Genomic DNA, 18,737 nt, shown 5'->3' on the forward strand with positions numbered 1-18,737 from the left:
CGCCCGGGTTCGAACAGTGTGCGGCTCGTGGCTCTGAGAAGGGACTGTACGCGTGCGCCCAAAGACACGACGTGTACGCTGGCACGTCCGCGTGTTCGCAAGATACGGGCACCTAAGCTCAGGCGGGGAAATCAGGAAGCTTGCTTTTGGTCTCGTTTGTAGCATCGTGGTACGTCTCCTTGCTGTAGAAATGGCGACGCGTGTAACGCAAGTGGGGATTGGCTGCTCGGCGTGTTTCCGGTTGCACTCATTTCTTTTGCAGTAATCGGCGCGCTCTGGAACCTATAGATTTTTTTAAGTGCTTACTATAATAAAAAAAAAAGTAGGAAAGGACTGATGGAGGAAGTTTACCAAATTAAATTAACCGGAACGTAGCACGGAAGAAACACAAATATGTAGTAAAGTGGCATTTGTGGAAGCTACGCCGGAATTTTTCGTTTTAAGGAAGTTATAAAACTTACGACAGATGATTCACTAATGTTCTCATTTTTAGCCCTTTCCTTCCTGAAATCAAGCAGCATCTCTTTACAGGTATTGAAAATAGTTATCAAGTGCTTGTTTATCATTTGAATAACTCTTTGCCACTCAAGAGCTGAGCTAACCAACGTTCAGTATCAGTAATATGCATTAGGGACAGACATGGAAGGGCGGGTGAGGCTAAACTCCTGGCATTGTTTTATTTTCCTCACTGTTCTCTCTGTTTATCACATGGGTGTATATATGTATTAAAACAAACAGTCTAAAACATGAGGTGATACGTAATTTTCAAAATGAAGTATAATCGTGTTTCACAATAAAAAAGAATACTTCGTCTTGCGTGAAGCAATACAATCATGATCAAATGGGACGCAGAGGAAGTCTCTTTTGGTCGAGGCAAACCTGCTCTGTCAAGCTCTTTATTTTCGAATTCCATACGGAGGAACGAAACTCCTACAGCATGCATTCCTAGTGTGTTTTCTTCTTCGTTTTGTTGCTTAGAACTGGGCATCTATTGGCTGCATACTGCCAAGCACAATTAAATACCTACTGAAAATCGTTCCATGATGCTGCTACGAGCGCATAAAACGGCGCTGTCATAATCTGGAAACAAATGGGTCACTTCATCTCAACTCAGGCATGAGTTTTGGGCCGAATTTTTAATTTTTACGAAAAAAATACGTGTTATCGGGCAATTCCTGTAATGAAAGAAGACGCAAACGGCAAGTTCGTCGGATTTTTTGCTCTCAAGTTATGGACCGTTGAAGTGGCCAAGGTGGAAACTGTCGTTTTTCCAGCTTATCGGGGGTGCCATATTTCACTCCATCCCTTTTCCTTACTTTTTACGCTACATGAATATAACTTTTTGGGAACACTCTCAACATATGATTTTTTTATGCTAATTAAGCGTCTAGGTCATAACATTTTTTTTTTATTCGTAAACCGCCTTTCTGCGACGATATTTGACGAAGTTCAGCAAGCTGTGCTGTCTGACCTAATCAACATATTTTTAGAATCTTTACATCACCGTAAAGCTGTAATTAAGCTCTTTCTTTCGAGTAATATTTCGATATTGTGCAATAAATATGTAACGCGCTGCATGTGCCAGAAAAACGGATATATTGCGAAAAACTAGCAAGTTTTTAGTCGATTTTCTAAAAAAAAAAAAAAAAAAAAAAGCACCTTTTATTTTTTTATTTTTTATTCAGAATTAGGTAATATATTAGTCTATCAGGAACTACAAACAGAAATTGTATTACATTGTTTGTATGGCCGCTATTAAGACTCGAATCTATATATATATCTATATATATATATATATATATATATATATATATATATATATATATATATATATTCCTGACGAAGGCCAGACTCCGACCGAAACGTCGAAAAATAAACCGTCCGTGGTTCCTGTTTTCACAAAGCGTTTTTCTTTTCTTCTAGGTATACCCACGCCTTCCGCCCCCGCCACCCATGTCCGTTATATATATATATATAGCCCTCAGTTCAAAACACAAGCGTGAGATTTTCATTAGCAGATATTGTGATTCATATGTTTAATTTACTTCTGAACGTGAGAGGTATTGTTCAGTTTTAATTTCGGCATCCCTTTAAAGGGCAAAGGTTAGAGGTCGCGATGCAGGGGCAAAAATGTCCCCATCGGCGGTGAAACACTCGTCACCTTATGAGCACATTTGTGACGACTATTCTTGTAACCTGCTTGGACTTCCCAAAGAAAACCTTCAAAAATTATGAATAAAATGAACTACTACTAACACAATCAAGCGACAAAACATGCATTCCATAAAAAAAAAAGTACATTGTTATTATCCAGAATCTGAGAACCGGCGATGTAGTGGCCGGAGCGCTCGCAAGCGCAAGCAGCTCTGGCAATAAATCTAGCATCTGCCGAGCTTCACGTGCTTTATGCTTATTAATTATTTGCTTTGCCATTGCTCTGAGTTCCCTCGGTGTCGGGTTTTCGCAATGTTGACAGCGCCTCCGTTCAGCTGTCTACCCACGCAAATATTCACGGTACGTGAATGCCCGAAAGAGTACTTTGCCGCAAGAGAAAGTTATGTGCGGTGAAGCCAGCTTACCAGTTGAAAGGAGACGCTAGCGCTGATGTCGGGAACGGTGACGGCACGGAGTGTTAATGAACTAGGATTACGTCAATAAGAGCGAGATGAGGCCTATTCACATAGTGGCGTTTGAGTAGGTTTAAATGGGTTGCGCGGCGTGTGTTAAGGATACGACTGTGAGTTACCACGAAAACCAAGTGACAAGCGACGCAACGCTTTTTTTTTTTACGATAACCTATTTTCGTATCTCGGCGTAAGCGTCCGCAACATAGACAAACGATATTGCGTGCACGAACCTTCAACTGGGACTTTTTATGGCAAATTGAAAAGCAGACGGCAACCAGCATACTGAGTCGGAAGGTGTGCGTTACCAAGAGGAAGCTGGGTTTAGGAAGAAAACCCCCTAAAGCTCCATATATCATCGGCAAGAGTCGCAAAGCTCGTAAACTGCAACGATGACAGAACTACATCTACATCCGCCATCGCCAATCCATTCCGAAATATCTAATTTTAGTTAATTTTTTCGAGCCGATAGGTCTTGAATATTGACGACTTCTGCGAAATCAACAGACCCAGCGGCTAGAACAGAGAGCTGGAGCGCGGCGGGTACACTCGCCAGGTTTTTCATCAGAGATTCGGAGACTGGCGGTATAAGGACGAAGCCGTGAAGTTTGGTTCAAAAACACGTGATGAAAATCGCCAATAGACTGTAGCTGTTTTCTAATAATCCCAGTCGCATTTATGTAATTTCTATATCCTACGTACGTATTCCTTTGTTTGATCTCTTTCTTAGTTCAATTGCTCTTTACCTTTCTTTTTCCACTTTTCAAGAAAAACCTGTTGGGCATCCCCGCCAAAACAACATTTCTCGGTTAGAATTTAGACAAGAATACTTCAATCTGAAAGTTTATTAGACAAATGTGCACAAAGTGTTGGTGAACTTGTGGCTTAATTCAACATTTGAGGGTCATTCCGGGAGCGAGGTGACGAAAACATCAATCGAGATTATCCTGGAGGTGACAAAGGGCGAAGCTTGAGACTTTTAGTGAATACAATTCGGGGTTCTTCAAAACTAAATAAAGGAAGCCGCGGAGTGAACTTCCAGTTGAGAGATGTAGAAACGAGTGTTATCATTTAGATTACTGGACACGTTCTGGCTTGACAATCGAACAGGTGAAAAAAATAGATTTTTCCTCTGGGTCACGCTAACAGAAGTGATAAGGAAGTAAACAAGTGAGTAATGTAAATATTTAGACCAGACTCAGTCTTGTCCGAATAATCACAACTTGGTTCTGAGCCCATATGTATGTGAAAACAAACACAAAACCAAATCGCTCCCACCAAAATAAATGATCAAACTGCTCTCACAGCATCTGCACCAAGAAGGCCAAAAAAGACAATTACCTCGATTAATATAAATTTCAAGGGGATGCTTCGCGTACTTTTAATATAAATAAACAGTCAGATTTCGTGAATCGTGTCAAGTCATGACATCCGAAAAGGGTTCAACATCAGTCGACCAACGTTGACGCGACTATATCGACCCATCAATGTACTTCCAAGTTGTGCCAACAAAGTGACGGGAGGGGCATGTACACAAAATGTGCATCAACATCGGGGGCGAATCGAAGGCATCATCGCTAAAGAGTGGCCCGTCCTTTCGCAGCACATGTGAATTTTTTAAATAAAAATTATTAGAATGAGAATTTTAAAACAAGCGGGCCCGAAGACATCGATGGAAGAAGGAGGCAGTGTGGCAGGGGGACTCTCGAAAGAAGACAGATCGTTTACTCGAAGACATAGCTGGGGGCCAGAGTAGCCGCCGGGTGATAAAGCTTGTGTACGGTCGCGGTGTGCCTCCCAAGATAAATATTTGAAACGAGCGCGGTCAGTCAACTGGCGGCTACAGACCCTCTGAGGAATCGTCGGTAGAAGTGTCGTCAATAAGAGACGAGGGAATCCAGTGAACTGTGAGGAGCAAAAGTAGGCAGGCGAGCCGGTTAGGAGACATCGTAATCTCAACCCCGAGACAAGGAGAAATAAAATAGCGTCTTGTCTGTTATTTTAATTCTTCTTTTCTCGGGGTTTGGGTAATGAGAGTGATCTGTCTTCGCTCTCCAAACACATGCGACTTCCAATGAAACGTGAATCTTGCTGACGGTAGCGGAAGAAGACTGACATTCCAAGTAAAATAGCATCGGTTACAGAAGTTTAATTTCGCCGCGTTTGATACCGATATGAAAGTTCTTCGCGAACAGGAATTTTCATTTGAAAGCCGCGACTCGAGTTTTAAACTTACAACAGAATGAACACCGTGTAGTTTTTATGTTCTTTTGCTTTCAATCAGAAACGCCGCTCTATGATGAATGAGCGAAACTAAAAAACAAAAATTGCGATTTTAGTTAATTCTATATGGTCAGGCAAACGGAATGTACAAGGAAGGAAGCACGACAGGAAAGGGCCCGTCGTGCGTCTGCTGAGTATTTTCAATCAACATGCCCTTTGGGTCCTAACCATAGTTCACAGCAATCAACGCCTTTCGTCGAGTGCTGAGTAAAACGGCTCACCGAGACGTTGTTGCGGTATACTCAGAGTGACAGGTGTCTTCCTACAGAAAGAGGGTACTTGCTGTCACGCGATTTTGTTCCCACAGGGAGACCCGAGCGACACAGCGGCTCGCAGGGCCTCGCCCATGTCGCTGCATATTTGATTGGATATTCTGCATTGTAAATTCCTCTCCGGTCGCAGGAGAAAAAGTGGCCAGTTAGCTCGCACACGGCCGTACTGCCGTGACGCCGCTCCGGATAGGCCTGCAGCCAATCGGCCTTAACTCGCACGCTCCGACGATTTTATAACATCCGACTTTTTACGCTGAACATTTTTTTGTGGCGTCGAACAAAGATAAATGCGCGACGCGACGCAACTCGGGTTAGCGGGATGCCCGGAAGCGCCGGAGAAATTACTTCCTGCGAACTTTTTTTGTCCCACCTCAGACACACATTAGCCGCCGGAGTACACGAGCAATGCCGACTGAGGTCCGAGAGACAAAATAATTGGACTTGGGAGGACTTGGAAGAGAAGGATCCGGCCCCAGGCGGGTTCAAAATGGGTTAGCTCGCCGGGCACAGAAATTCGGCTCAACAAAGATTGTTAGCCTGGATGTCCATCGTGCCTCCTGCCGGCTGTCACCACCAGGGGTGGGCGACACAATCAATCTGCGTCAAGAGGAACGTCATCCCTCTGGAGAGTGGCTCGGCCAAGCGCGCTTCGCGACGCTTCATCGGGTTACTGCTGGGGACCCGGGAAAAAAAAAGACCCAAAAGCTCCGCTGCCCGGCCAGACAAGGCGGGCCCTCTGCGTTGCTACATCATGCTCGCCGCCACGTCCCCGAGACCCTGTGCCGCCCGGAGCTCGATCTTGGATGACGGGCACTGGGGAGCGCGGGTGCACGCCGGGGCCTGCTCACGCCCCATAGTGGGTTCATTAGCGGCTGCTTATCGAGCACGCAGCTCTTGGGGAAAGCCTGCGTCGGCGACGCTCGGGTTCTGGAGGAGCCCATCAACTTGTGGCCGAGGGAAAGCCCGTCGAATCCAGAATGCGAGCGAAACGAACGCCGTAGTTTAGTGAACCTACATTAAGCTGTTCAGTAGGATCCGCGCTCAACGTAATTAGGCTAGAGAGCGGAAAGCTGCCTTATCTTCGGAGTATGTACCGTTGAGATGCCTTTAAAAATTATGTTATACCGTTGTCTTCCTAGTGATACAGGGAAAGATGTTATTACATTTGGGTGATTTCATCTCAACTCAGGCACAAATTTTGGGTCGAATATTTAATTTTTTTTAGAAAAAATACTTACATGTTATCGGGCAATTCCTACAATAAAAGAAAACACAAACGGCAAGTTCGTCGTATTTTTTGTTCTCAAGTTATAGACCGCTGAAGCGGCCAAGGTGGAAACTGTCGTTTTCCAGCTTATCGGGGGTGCCATGATTCACTCCATCCGTTTTCTTTACTTTTTACGCTACATCAATACAACTTTTTGGGAACAATCTCGACATATATTTTTTTATGCTAATTAAGCGTCTAGGTCATAACATTCTTAATGTATTTTTTTTTTTTATTTGTCAAACGGCCTTTCTGCGACGATATTTGACGAAGTTCGGCAAGCTGTGCTGTGTCACCTAATCAATATATTTTTATGATGCTTACATCACCGTAAAGCTCCAATTAAGCTCTTTCTTTTGAGTATAGTTTCAATATTGTGCAATAAGTATATAATGCGTGCATGTGCCTGAAAACGGATATTTTGAAAAACTAGCAAGTTTGGAGTCGATATTCTAAAAAAAAAAACCCACCTTTTATTTCTTTTATTTGTTATTCAGGGTTAGGTAATATAGTAGTCTATAAGAAACTACCAATCGAAATTGTAATATATTGTTTGTATGGCCGCTATTAGAAGTCGAATCTCGTGCTATGAGCGTTGTGAACGGGACTTCGCACAGGCGCTCTGCTGAGCAGAACGTTGGCTTATGTAAGGTTTTCTACGTATCGTTAGCAGTTACCTAAATATACAACCATAAACATTAATAAAATTTGGAGTAGTGTACTTAAACGAAGTTACTTAAAAAAAGTTACTAGGTCCGTATCCACAAGTGCGGTTCACCAGCGCTTACTTCCTCTCAATACGGGGGAATGCAGATCGTTAGAGAATTCCTCTGGGGCCTCTTGCTTTCGCCTTTGAGTTTGAAATACCGAAATTTATATGTAATTGTCATATTTTCTTAAGTGAAACAGATATGCAGTGCATATACATATGTAAGATTTCGTACCTGACGCTTAGGAGGTACAGTTTATTTTGTGCACGTACGGAATCTGTCGTAAAATAACGAGCATTTCGTAGCGTGCAAGGCTTCAAATGTGTTAGTCATGTGTTCAGGTTTCATTTCTACTTTCAGTGATTCATGCCGGGTTACTTAGACATTTCCCTCTTGACTTAAGTTTTTCCGGGAGTCTAGATGGTATACGTATCTTCTCCGTCAATACATAGGGCCAAGCTCACACACCTTGCAAATCACGCCAGTCCCAAGTAAATAAATATTTTTAGGATAGATATTGTTGCTTCACTGGCTTTTACGCTCAAATATTGAGGTAAGTACTAACATTAAATAGAAAACATTACATAAGTCAAAATTCTGCTCAGCTGAGTGTCTATGCGAAGTCCCGTTAAAAATCCTCATAGCACGAGATATATATATAACCGAACAAATCTGGCAAGTACCCGAAGAGCACCCATCGGATAGCGCGATGCGCCTCGGGAGATCCAGCGACTCCAGAGCATTCGTGACATCACTTGTCCCGGCACGGGCAGGTGTACGGCAAAACTGGCGTATTGATAAGCTTCGCCACTTGGTGGCGTCAGCGCGTTACCACCTAACCGTTCAAGACGCCCGAGGACTGGTTGGTCGGCAAGAGCGGAGGCGAACTGACTTCCCGCCGCCCCAAAACTACTCTGACCTCCTCCTCCTGTTCTTCTCAGCCCCTCTACCTGCAGGTTCCAATAGGCGCGGGAGAAAGGCGAAATCCGGTTCAGCCAAGTTTAACAGGCCATGCGCGTTAAAAGCTTGGCGCCACACTTCCGCGTAGCGGCGTTGCTTTTAGGGGACAATTGACCTAACAACATTCCAAGTAGGTTTGGGAACAACCACCAGGTGCAATTTGGTATTTGTTTTATTCACTTTAGATATAGTTTTTGTGTCTTTCTGAAGAAAACTTTGGTGTCTCGTAGTGTTGCCAGAACATAGTCGATATCGGGACAATAGGCGCTAAACTTTCGTCGCAGCACCCCTGTAACTCGCGTAAAACAGTGAGGATTATACATAACTAGGGTATCGCCTAACTTAATTGGCGATAGGTATATTCGAATAACGCTTTGTAATTCGTCGTCGCCTTTACTGCGCAAAAAGTCTCGAAATGGAAGTAACCAAAGGTCGCATGGCGAACACTATATTTGTAAATAAAGAGTTACTATTTGATAAAGAGTTACTACTAGTAACCCTTTATTGTAAATAAAGAGTTACTACAAAATCTTCGGCTTTGGTACTATGATATGTTTTCAGCGCCATGTCTGCTTGTGTTTACTATAAATTGCGCACTGTGTCCCCAGTTCTCCTGTGCCCGGTTTGTGTAAACTTTGTTCCGAATCCTGTATAGTTCGTTCTTTGTTTTTGCTTGTTGTTAATTTTTAACCTTAGTTAGTTCTTTGATTGCCATTGCATCTTGCATTTGTTTGTATTTTTCTATACCCCCCCCCCCCCTCATGTAATACGTTCGAACGAACGTCTTTGAGGCGAATAAAACTTGAACTTGAACTTGAACTTGATACGGCTCTCTGAACCAAGACCCCCGGCATCTCTTTTTTGAAAAAAGAAAAAATGAAGCAAAAATCATTAATGATGAGATGCCATAGCTCTCAGCGCTATATCAAGAAATTTGCATGAGCTTTTGAGCTGCAGTGATGCCATCTCACACTCGAGTACTAAGCCCCTTCATATGGAGCGAACGATTCATACGGAACACCCGTTGATTGCACCCGCTTTGAAATTGTGTATTTCTTACGAGTAATGTAGCGTCTCGGAAGGAGGGCAATGCAATGATTTGAGGCTTCGGTCGTACAGGATGGTGCGCGCTAACCGTGGGCACGACGCGTTTTGGGCGTAACGACGCGACTTCTTTTCGCCATCTTCGACCACGGCTGGGTGTAATGCAAAGCCGCGGGCATAATGTGCGCAATCAGTGCCGCGCGGGACGGGAGCCAATTGCCTGGGGTTCACGCGAACGCTAGCGCCGCCTCTCGCAGACCGGTCGCGTCGCCGACGCTCGGCGGTAGGCAACCTTGGGTCTATCGAGTGGCGGCGCACCCGTGGCGCCACCGTGGCGGCGGTCCCAGGAAGCGCGGGTCCGGGTGCCGCAGTACGGCTGCCGGAGTCGCTGAGACGCCCGCACTCGTCCCATGGGTTGGAGCGCGCAAGCAGAGCGGCGAACGCGTTGCTAGTGTTTACAAATCGGAACGTCCGTTGGGGAGCCCCGCCATGGACTTCGTAGGTAAGGGGCCGCCGAGGCAGAGGACCTTTCTCCGCTTGGACTGCGCTGGCTTAGTTTTCGAGAGCTTTGAGTTTGCCGCCTTGGCTCCCTCTCTCCCTTTCTCGAGCTTGCGGTAGAACTCTAGGCGAGCATGGAGGAGGCTCTCTAGCGTTGGCTGAATAAAGGCATCATTTCGGGATGGCTGTGGCTGGCTCATTTCTTTGTAGTCCTTGCATCGCCTGCACGGTGGTGGCCCTCGCCGCCTTCTTTTCTTAGCTGCGCGCCTGCGGGCGTGCCACGCGCGCGCTGGCCGCCCTAGGCTTGGTTTAGTCGCGCCGCTCGACGCTCCGGGACGCACGCCCTGCCGGGGTTCGGGTCCGGCGTCGAGGAAGCTCCGGCTCTCGCTTCCCGCGTCTGACCTCTGCTGGCCAGCGAGACCCGGTGCTCTCTCGACGCACTTGTCTGGCGCACTGAATGCACGTGCAGTGGCGGGGACCCGCTCTCCGACTTCCCAGCAGCCTCGCGTCGTGGGCGGCGCGGAGCCCACCGCAGAGGCGTTTCGAAAATGGCGCCCACCATCGATTGGCGGGGCGTTTTGTGCCAACTGCCAGAGAGGGCGCCCAGCGACGGGTTGAATTAAACATGAGCTCTGTTTTGGCTCCCATTTCGGCTGAATTTGGCCGATTGGGGCGGCCAAGGTGGCGCGTGACGGATGCGTGGCACGACGGCCCACTCTCCCTGGCCGTCACGCGCCGGCGAAAACGGCTCCGCCGAGAGCCTCGCGGTACGCCCCCGATTCGAGGCCCGACGAATCGCGCAGCCGTCGCTTCGGTGGCCCGCGAGTGGACTCCAAAGGACCTTTCTTGGGTCTCCGGGGTCTGTGCCACGGAATGCTAGGGATGTCCTTGCTCGGAGTAGTTTCCCGTCGGAAGAGCACGGAAGTGTCCGCGGCGTCACACTCGCGTTACACGTCGAATATCAGGGAAAGACGTCGCACGCATTATACCAACACCGCCTGTGGCAAAACTCGTAAATTTCTGCAGATATTACCAATCTCTTGGTGTACAAGACATGGAAGTTTTGCTTCCGCACAAAAGCAACAGCACCTAGATAGCGAGACCCATGGGTTTTCTACTTTGTCTACCGTGATCGAAGGCGCGGCACAGATTAAACGTGAGTGTTGCGTCAGAATTCGGCCGGGATTCGGGTTTGATTAGCGAAGGACTGAGAGAGCCCAAGCCGAACGTGGAAGCAGCACTCGTGCCCAATACAAAAGACGACAAGGGCAAAAACAGTAGTAAGGTGGTCAGTTGGGCTTCCCACACACGCACAAGGGCACACGAGGGGGGCACTCAGGTGTTCTCCATGCATGCCCATCTGCATGGGCCCATACGCACGGAGATTCATCCACGCCTATGGCTGAATCCGAGTGCCCCCTTTTTTTTTTTTTCCTCCTTTCTTTCCTTCTTCCTTCCAAGACATATGAGTTGGGAGTCTGCACTTGTTTGTTGTCTACGCGTTTCTCTCCTCTGTCCCTGTCGTTTTGTGCCCAATGTTAAGCTTGTTTGGCAGAAACAGTCACCAGTGGTCAAGGGGCTAAGCTGGCCTTGAAACGTTGATGTTCCGATTTCGGACAGTTAGATATTTTCTTTCGTATTTCGAAATACACTTGACGCAGGCACGTAGCCAGGGGAGGGGGGGGGGGGGGGCATGGGGCCCGCCCCTTCCCCCCCCCCCCCCTAAATCTTCCATTTTGCTAGGACCTCCTCGCCCTTTCCCTCTCATACAGCATTTCGTCATGGGCGGCCTCCCCCCCCCCCCCCCCCCCCCCCCCCCCCCCCGAAACAAAATCCTGGCTACGAGTCTGAGTTGACGTATCCTAGTCTTCTAAGGGCGCGAGAGGAAATAGAGTCGACGTGTTATTCTATTAAAGGTGGGGAGGGGAGTAAAGGAAATGTCTAAATGTTTTAACTCTTTAACCTCATTTAAAGCTATCTCGTTGACACCATAGCTACAAACCAAATGGTGATTTCTTGTTCGTAAACTTCATAAATACAGACTTGTCAAAGTTGATTTTCATTTGCCATTTTTTACTTCAGTTAAAAAAGCGCCAAAATCATTTATTAGGCAACTGTTGATGATTTATCGAAATGATGTCATTACTGAAGACGAAATCATAGACATAAAAAGAGCTTTTAACCGGTATATTTACTACAATATTGTTATTGTAAAGAAAGAATAAAAGAGGCTGTAACACATCCCTGTGGGGCACCTGAGATAACTAACTTTGCGAAGGGGTAGCGTTCCCAAAAGAAACAAATTTTGACCTGTATTTTAAGTAATAAGTAATCTATTGTAATAAAAAAATATTTTAAATATACCTTTTAGCCTCAAAAGTAGCTTAGAGCGCAAACCTTTGTCGAAAAACAATAATTTATCAAAATAACATCAACTTGACCTCTTTTATTCAAAGACGAAGCAATGTCGTGAAAAAAATTTCAGGAGTTACGTTGTAGTTGAGAAACGGTGTCGAAAACCATGCTGTTTGGGACAGAGTATTAAATTAACTTAAAGAAACTCCAATATAGGCTTATAGATTATGTGTTCCAGGAGCTTACTGGAGTTAGATGTCAATCAAACTGATTTACAATTTGTCAACATAATAAACCGGAGACACGGAAACGAAAAGGACGTGCTCAACACGTCGCAGACACAGCTGCAGGTATCTGAGACTGTACCTCCTTTTGTTTCCGTGTCTTCTGTTTTATTATGTTGCCTAATATTCACCAGCTAACATGCGCCTTCAATTTTCCTTCATCTATAATTCGTGACGCTTTGTTTATTACCGGATTTGAATGTGGGAACTATCCTGGATGGTTTCCCAACTCTAGATATAGTTTCAGCGCAAAGAGGCTTGTCGAAGATTACGGTTAAGTATATTGACGTCCATACAGAATAGCGATAAAGACATGAAGTGAGGATGCCATCACGGCTTGAACGCTTCTTGCAGTCAGGGTGCAACACTGACTTGTGAACGCCAAATACACTGAAAAGAATGTTTTCTAACGACTAACACGCAGAACTGAAGTGAAAACTAGGTTCGGAAGCGTTATCCGAAATAACTACGGGTTGAAAATATCAATTAAAGCTAAAAGAAATATCCACAAGATCGGCGAGGCATTGATCCCGAATATAACTACAAAAAAACGTCATTAAAAAAAAAAAAAAAAAAAGGTTTTTAAAACATGAACGCATTCGACTCCATAAACTGAAACAGAAAGAATTACATTAAAAAAATGAATTTTTCATGTATTTTTGGAGCATTTCAACCCAGATACGTTCGCGGAGTTAACGCTACGCTTCAAGTTCCTATGTGTCTTAACCGGGTTCCGAAAGAAATGTCCCCGGAAAAAACGTCCCCGGAAAAGACGTCCCCGGAAAATATGTCCCCAGAAAAAAAAGGCCCCAGGTGGAAAGTAGGAAAAGATGTCCCCAAGTGTGCATTTTTTCCACTGCCGTACGATCCCCTTTTGACTTTTGTGTATGAATCTAGAGTGTGTCATTTCATTCCTGATTTCGTAACATTGCATCTCAACTGTTTTCGTTTGTTTTTCATTGTGAAATAAACATTTATAACAATTCTAGCCAAAACCAAATTATTCTGCTTGGGAAAATTTGAGAGGTACTTTTGTACATTTGCAAATAGGTAAAAAGCGCGACACTTAGCACGAACAAACGATCGCTACTTTTTAAAATCGTTTTCTTATAAAAACGAAAGTTTAATTGTCATCAACGTTATTATAGGTACTGAGAGTGCTTATTTGGGGGATATTGAGCAAACGGTAAAATTTCGTTCCCACTAAAATACTCTTTCGAAGTAAAATGTGAAAATACGCTGATGTTGTGTTCGTGCTAATAGTGTCGCGATGTGTGCCTCGCGGAATCATATAGTTCCTTATTCGTTGGGGCCGTTTTGTTTTCTATTTGCCACGTGGTGCCTTTTTTTTCCAAGGACATACGACCGGACCGTCCGAAAGCCATGAGGATCGAGGAAACCCAGAGATAGAGAATCCTTTGGGGACATTTTTTCCTACTTCCCACCTGGGGCTTTTTTTTTTTCGGGGACATTTTTTTCTACACCCGCCTTAACCAGACTTGTGCCTATCTTAAATACTCTACTCAAGATACTGTATTTCAAATACTTTTTGAAGTACTGTCGTGGGCGTGGCACGAGCAAACGTGAACATCCTTTGGAGCTACCAAATTCTGTTGCTAGCTCCGATTAGCTACGGTGAATTTTATTAACTATTGAGCAAAATTTGCTAAGTAACAAGTCAACTTCAGAAACTTGACTTAAAAGGATACTGCAATGAAATTCTAGCGCCTACTTTATTGTTGAAATGTCAACCACGTTCTGACCTGACTACGGAGACACAAAGCATTTGCTCGAAAACGCACCAAAACATTATTTAAAAACAAAAAAATCAATCACTAAATCACTACGTCACTATGCACTTCAAAGCAGCGCCGCTCTGTTGAAGTACGCCGCAAGCTGCGTGCGCGCCAGCCCTTTCGAACCGAATTTACCTTCTCTCCTGGCATATTCAACGCTTTCGGGAAGCGGAGAGAGCAACTAGAAAAGGTCAGGTTGTAACGCGTCGACGACGCCAAGTGGCGGAGCTCATAACCACGCCAGCGCCCAAGCAGCTTCACCCGTGCTGGACCAATTGACGTCAATTGGTCCAGTTCCCGTGATGCATCACGCTCTTCGATCGCTCCCTGGAATTGGTAATTTGGAACGAAAAATATAGCCATCCGTTCGAAATACAAGCGTTTGAGATGATCACGCATCTAAACGTGAGAGGTGTATTTTATGTTCCTATTTAGTATCCCTTCAATGCTTCAAAATCATCGAAGCCAAAACTGAGCTCATCAAGGATCGACACATCATCGGCTCTAATAAAGTCTAAGGCAGTAACAATTTCGGGGCTTGCGTGTGGGACACATATGTTAAACGTTACAACAACTGCTTTATAATCTGAAACACCGTCTATTACATCATAATCATGGCCATGACGGAAAAAAACAAGGTCAAAAATAAAACTATTTCTTGTGCAGTCATCAACTACGCTATGTCAAATGACATACATGACCATATCTAGAAGTGCATTACAGACATTTTTGATCGCGGATACCGACCGTTAGGTTTTTTTTCTAATTTACGTCAGGGGCGTTAAAATATCCAATTAGGACAAGTTTTATGTTCGCAAGATTACGCTTCAGTATATAGTCACGAATATAAAAAAAGTTGCTGGGAAGTAAAACTAGGTGCTCTATAAATGGCACCACGAACGAAAACATACTTTTCGACGTGCACTTTGCACCACATCGACTGTGTTTTAGGCAAGCTGGGAAGCACAAAAAAAAATTACCACCAGACCTAATACATGACGCAACCCCACCACCTCTTCCAGTCGACCAGTCGCAACGTCGCACATTGTAATTAGGGGGAGTACATTCACAGTCAAGTATTGAGTCATACAAGGTTCCAGTAGCACATATAACACAAGTATATATAATATGAAGCTGCAATGCTCGCAAACTCACTAGATTAAAGCAAAATGCTACCGGCGTTAAGGTTTAAGAACGAAAACAAGTTATTTTACGCTTCTAAATTAGAATAAGTTGTAATGTCCGGAGGAGGAACCCTGAAAAGGCAATTTTTAGACGAATCCCACACTTAGCGAACATTATTGACAAACGCACGGTAATGATGTAAAACAACTCTCACGCCGTTCTGCCGGTAATCAGTGATGCCCTGCCAAAGTTGCCGACTAAGGTTACGAACATGGAGGGAAAAATGATCTTTAATGAATAAGGGGGCACTCTTAAATTTCCGGGCATTTTTAAGAATTGAAATTGTCTCACGGGAATCAATCACATTGAAAATTATGTGCCTATATATAATCTTACCATCACCGTAGGACCCAATCCGATAGACAGCGCTCAGAACCATAACACGTAACAGGGAGCTCATAAGACAACAAAAACAGTGGCACACTTTAGTCAGGACGCCAGCGAGTCACTTTCGGGTTTCTCTAAGTCATACAGAACCATGTTATTCCTTCGAGAGCGACTTTCTAGGCCATCCTTTTTACAGCGAAGCTGTTATGTGCTGGAATCTGGAAAATAATGCGTCCATGAATGTTAACAAAAAAGATCGAGGTACACCTAAGCATTCTTTGTGAGCTGTGAATGCGAAAGCATGCAAGTCGGTCGTCCGCTCCCTTTTTCGTCTGCTGCGTACTTTTCGTCGCCGGTCAGCGCGTGTTCTCCCCCGGGCACGGTGACCTTGGACGCTCGGTGCCCAGAGGAGCAACGGCGCGCTGATGGACACGCAGCGCCATGGGGTGAGCGGTCGTGGAAACTGACGAGCGCAGCGGCCAATGGGAGCCCCGTCGACGCGCGCTAGCCAATGGAACCGAAGGAAACTATGTGCCGTTTTCGCGCTTCAAGCTGGTGACGTTAGCTCGTTCCGTGAGACAAGTAATGCTTTCTTGTCAAGCCCCGAAAGTTGTAAAAACCATAATCAGTGACAACAAAACGCGATTCAAAACCATACAGCTTAGTCTGTAAGATTGCTTGGTTGTTTTTGATGAGAGTGACATCGGCATCTATGTGCGTTTGCCTATCAAGAGTTTGATTCAAAAGGCCTTCTGCCACAGGAACAGGATTTGATTCGACGTCACCACTAAGTACCAGAAGAAAAATACGCGCATAAAAACAACATAAAAAAGTGACGCTACCTAGTAGATCCGGTAGCAGCAATAAAATCGGTCATCCGACTGAAAAGAATCAGGCTCCCAGATGAACCCTACCTGAAGAGCAAACAAACAGGAACTCAGCGGCGTGTTCATTCTTCTGCCACTGAGCCCACTGACGAATAACGGCTCTATTAATCAGCGAAATCATCGAAATCAACGGAAGTGAATTCCATTTCCGAATGAAATTCATTTACGGAAGCTATAATTCCATTTCCGAATGAAATTCATTTACGGAAGCTATTTTTCAAACATCTAATTTCAATCAGGCTATAGAACATTATTTACTTAAATAACCTAACTTTTCTGCAGCTTTGAATAGATAAACGATATGGTCTTGTGGTGTCGAGGACGGAAGTAGACGCTGCTCCGGATGTCTCCTTCAAGTAGCTGATCTAACATTAGCGGCGCATGAACGTCGGTGCAGTCCGATGCCGAACTGCCGTTGGTAAGAGGCGAAGATTCAGCGGTGTCAGCGTGAAGGTCAGGACACATAGCAGAAAAGGAGCTGCTCTCCCATGGTAATCAGCGGTCAACGACAATAGACTACTTCCATAAAGCCCTGCATGCAACACGTCGCGCATTGCACTCTGGGAACTAGTTGGCCAGGGAGGAGGGTGGTATGGTTTCGGTTTCGATCGACACATCGACAAGAGATGGTTTTCTGGTCCCGAGAGCGTCATTTGTGGTCTCTAAACTAACCTAAATGGCAAGGCGTCGAAGCTTTAGCACAAGCCTGAGACGTATAGCTTGTCTTAACACATGCTTGTTATATTTTTGTACTTGAGCCTTCCTGTTAGCGTTCCAATCGAGGTATGTGGACGAGCCAGTGCTGGGAATCTCGACGCTGCGAAGCTCGGGGGTCTTGCTTGTGTACGAATCAACAAGCTGTAGCAACCAATAAGTACGCATACATCGAGCTCGCGCCTTTACATTAATGTTGTTGATCAGGAAGTTTGTGTGTTTCGTGCGTCCATAGGGGGGACGAAATATTACTTTTTGCAATTACTGTATTTCTTAATATGCCTGAGTATGCGAGGTAAAACTCGGAGGCGCCATTGAAAAGCTCAATTTCGACACACTTCTTATCTCTTATCTGTACTGACCCGCAGCACTGCACGAAGTGAAATCCCCACCCGCTTGCATTCCACTATTATTCAACATCGCGTATGCACATAAAGTTATCCTGCAATCATATAGGCACATTCGCACATACAGACCGTTTCGAGAAAGCAAAAGTCGAGCACTTGTGTGAAGAATGTCGCACCGTTCCCCGGAAGTGCCCCGGACGGGCATGAACCCCCATGCGCACCGCGTAGGGGTTCATGCCCGTCTGGCGCACGGTGCGACATTCTTCACACAAGTGCTCGAACGAATTCAAAGCGCGCTTGACGGTTGCTAATTGCCATAATATTTGTTATGTGTTTGTTTTCTTCCTGCCTGAGTATGCCGAGATAATTTCAGACACACCGTTCAGGCGCAGATCTTGGGCGTCAGTAAAAGCTCGTCCAAAAAGCTTAGCAAGGAGTAGGGGACGCTTGATAGGGCCTCCGTCGTAGCTAGCCGATCTCAGCGTTTGCGAGAAGAATCTTCTACCAGCATAAAATTCGAGTGGGAGATATATGATGAGACGAGGAAGACATCATAGTAACTTTTGTGCAGTAGTGAGGTCGAATTTATTGCGTTTCCTTAATTAAAAGTTCATGCGTAAACGCTGGGCTCAACTTTGATACCCTGTGAGGATGCGGCTTTCTTTTCGCCCAACGAAGTAACAAGAAACGGACGTTTGGCAAACAAAGTACGTATAAAGCTCCAGATGAACAAATTTCAGTTCTAGTTCAGTGGTACTAGACGGAATTATTGAAATTGAGCTCAAACATGCACTCGTAGGGTGAGGTGACTAAGCCACGTCTTACTACGTTCGCATACGCACTCACAATATCCGGTGTTTCGGGAACCAAGGAAAGTGCCCCGGTCTTCGTTTTGTATCGCTCGAGAATGAGTGTATTGTACGTTCGTGAAAAGTCAGATAATCGAAAACGCAAGCAGCGCGTTCGGTCGCGGCGTGATAGCATGAGGTGAAGCTGCTCAGTCGAAACCGAAACTGAGTGGCCAACTAGTTCCCAGAGTGCACTGCGTGGTATTTCGCCGCGATGGGGCGCGTCGGTTTTGGAAGTAATCCATTGGGTGATCTGAAAAGAAAATACGAAACTCAGCGGCGTATTGAGTCTGCTGCCACCGAGCCCATTCATTGATATGGATGTCAATAAATGGC

At 45.2% G+C, this 18,737-nt stretch overlaps 1 protein-coding gene across 4 annotated transcripts in view; it reads left to right on the forward strand.

Annotated features, from left to right (window-relative positions):
* LOC8053393 (complexin) overlaps window positions 1–18,737 on the forward strand; it is a 1,077,036-nt gene that overhangs the window by 896,836 nt on the left and 161,463 nt on the right. Inside the window, exon 1 of one of the 4 annotated variants that reach the window (XM_029985232.4) lies at window positions 9,536–9,662. The exons of the other annotated variants lie outside the window; for them this stretch is intronic. Within the exon in view, the coding sequence (XP_029841092.1) occupies window positions 9,650–9,662 (13 nt within the window). The 5' untranslated portion in view covers window positions 9,536–9,649. Of the gene's footprint in view, window positions 1–9,535; window positions 9,663–18,737 lie in introns of those variants that run through there. 4 annotated transcript variants of the gene reach the window in all.

This window comes from Ixodes scapularis, unplaced genomic scaffold, assembly GCF_016920785.2.
Source record: "Ixodes scapularis isolate PalLabHiFi unplaced genomic scaffold, ASM1692078v2 PGA_scaffold9__187_contigs__length_104089568, whole genome shotgun sequence".
In the NCBI taxonomy this organism is placed as follows: domain Eukaryota; kingdom Metazoa; phylum Arthropoda; class Arachnida; order Ixodida; family Ixodidae; genus Ixodes; species Ixodes scapularis.